At 32.1% G+C, this 2,658-nt stretch overlaps 1 protein-coding gene across 1 annotated transcript; it reads left to right on the top strand.

The window, feature by feature from the left end:
- Positions 1–404: 404 nt before the first annotated feature.
- On the top strand, positions 405–2,108 carry LOC127120276 (homeobox-leucine zipper protein ATHB-21). The gene is made up of 3 exons (XM_051050686.1): positions 405–608; positions 706–1,022; positions 1,719–2,108. The coding sequence occupies exons 1-3, from the start codon at positions 518–520 to the stop codon at positions 1,944–1,946; spliced, it is 636 nt and encodes a 211-aa protein (XP_050906643.1). The 5' UTR covers positions 405–517; the 3' UTR covers positions 1,947–2,108.
- The last annotated feature ends 550 nt before the right edge of the window (positions 2,109–2,658 follow it).

Genomic DNA, 2,658 nt, shown 5'->3' with positions numbered 1-2,658 from the left:
AATTATATATGCTGAAACTCGATTCTCAAGTTATTTGAGATTTTTGAACCTACCAAAACATTTTATTTTCAAATCCTTTCAACCCTTCATATTTAAACTAAAAAAAAGGTTTAGGATCCAAACCAACACCATCTTTGATATTTGAGTGTATTTTATACATTGCCAAATACAAGAGCTTTAACTTGTGTAATAAAATATTACTGTTTCAATAAAATATGGTGTAAAAGTTATACGTATAATCACATTTTTTATACATATGGCCTATTCATTGAAATGCGTCCGTACATACAATACACACCATGTCTTGCCAACATGTTTTAATAACAATAAAGTTAAAATATATATAAAAAAATGGCACTGATCCGCAAATAAAATCACAACTTAGGGCATTTTGATAAAGAGCCTTCAACACAAAAGCTACCTCATTTTCCTATATAAATATGTAGAAAGAGAATGCTATAGCAAAACCACAAGTGAGTTAGAAAGAGAGACACAGAAACATAAAAATACAAAAACAATGAACCATTACCAACAAGACCAAATGATGCTCATTTCTCAGCTATTTCCTGCAACTGCGCATGCTTACACTGATACAGCTTCTCAACAAGGTTAGCATCAAATTTTTCAACACATGCTCTTTAATGGAGCAAGTAACATTTTCTTGTATACATCATGAATATTCATTCTTTCTTTTGCATTTTTCAGTGGAGAAGAAGCAAAGACGCAGACGTAACAAGAAGAGTAAAGGTGGAGATAACACTGCAAATGAAATGAACAAGAAAAGGAAACTTAGTGAAAAACAAGTAATTCTGTTGGAAGAACACTTTGGAAGTGAACACAAACTTGAGTCAGAAAGAAAAGACAAACTCGCAATGGAACTTGGTTTGGATCCAAGACAAGTTGCTGTCTGGTTTCAAAACCGTAGAGCTCGTTGGAAGAACAAGAAACTCGAAGAAGAATACACAAATCTCAAAAAGTTCCATGAATCTACCATGCTTGAGAAATGTTTGCTTGAAACCGAGGTATAGATATATATCTCTTTCTAGTTTCTACCTCATCTTATTCAACAAAAATTTTGACTAAAATTATTTGAATCTTTCTCAACATAACACTAACGTTAATTTCAGACAAGCATGCTATGATGTTTCTTCTATGGTGCTCTTGATATTGTTGCAACTTTAGCTCTACATGTCGTTGTTGCTTTTTAATTAATTACTTTGTTTAATTTAAGTAGTTCCGTAAATATTGAAAAGAGAATAATCACTCGCATGCAACCCTGTTCTTTAGGACAAAGCAAAATGAAAAAAAAAAACATATAAAGTGGAAACTTAGACCCTACCACATCACATGAACATGCATACATTTGAGCTCTAGGCTCGAAGAAATCGTAACCGTTGAAATTATTAATTTATCTCTTCTGAGCCACAAGATCAATCATATAAAACAAAAACATTACCACCTTAGTAGACAACAAACGACACTGTTTCTTTCAATTGTTTCATATGTCCGTACAATATTATTTCATGTTGAATGCATCTATCTTAAGGTCCACAAATAATGAAGAAGAAACGTGACATACATATGTTGCCACGTGAAACTTTATAACCCTCTAATCAATGTCTACCACATGTCTTTTTCATTAATCTTTGATTAGATTAGATCTTATCATCATCTTAACTCTTAATTACCATAATTAATTTATTAATTTTTTTTTGTAGGTATTGAAATTGAGGGAACAACTTTCTGAAGCTGAGAAGGAAATTCAGAGACTTAGAGAGCCTATTGAAGTAGTTCCAACTAACAGTTCAAGTACTTCATCAATCTCTCAGTCAATGGAAGTAATGGAACCACCACCATTTTTTGATGAATTTGAAGCTGATAATGTATATAATGATAATGTGTTTCTTATGCCTTACTTCGATAGCATCGAATGGACATATATCTAGTAGGAAAAGAATATTTTAATAATTTAGCAATTGTAGATAATGTGAATTAATAACATCCTAATATGTAAATTAATTGTACTATATAGTGTGTTTAATTTGACTATGGTTTGGGAATGTATATCAATTATAACATTAATGAATTTTATTTTGACCCCTAATGAATTTTATTTGTCAACAATTTCTAACTGAATACATGAATGTTGGAAGGAACCTCAGCTTTCCACAAAGCTTTGAAAACCTTCTCTCTAATATTGGATATCGGTTGAAAAATGCTACATCTTGAAATCTAAGCATAGTAACATTTTGCCGTGAACCCACAGAAACTATAGGGAATCTAAACTCAACTGTCACACATCACTGGATTCAAACTTAATTTTGATATAAGATTTTCAAGTTGGAACATGTTTCTAATCCACAATTTTTTTGTTCCAATTGTCATCCGGTCAATGGTAGCCCTACCAAAAATTGTAAAGTTTCAAAAGGATTACATAAGGGGTCCTCTTTCTCATTTCCTTTTCGTTTTGATGGCTTAAGAGAGTGGGGACGATGCACAAAGTTGTGAGTTTAGGCGAGTTTGATGGATTTCGAATTAATGACTCAATCTAGTTTGATCTTTTACAATTTACGGATGATACAATGTTGATTATGGATGGTTCTCGGAAGAACATTTGGAGTATCAAAGCTTTGTTTAGAAGATTTGAGTTGGTCTCGG

This window comes from Lathyrus oleraceus, chromosome 2, assembly GCF_024323335.1.
Source record: "Lathyrus oleraceus cultivar Zhongwan6 chromosome 2, CAAS_Psat_ZW6_1.0, whole genome shotgun sequence".
NCBI lineage: Eukaryota > Viridiplantae > Streptophyta > Magnoliopsida > Fabales > Fabaceae > Lathyrus > Lathyrus oleraceus.
The sequence above is the reverse complement of the archived record's forward strand: the minus strand, read 5'-3'. Positions and strand labels throughout refer to the sequence as shown.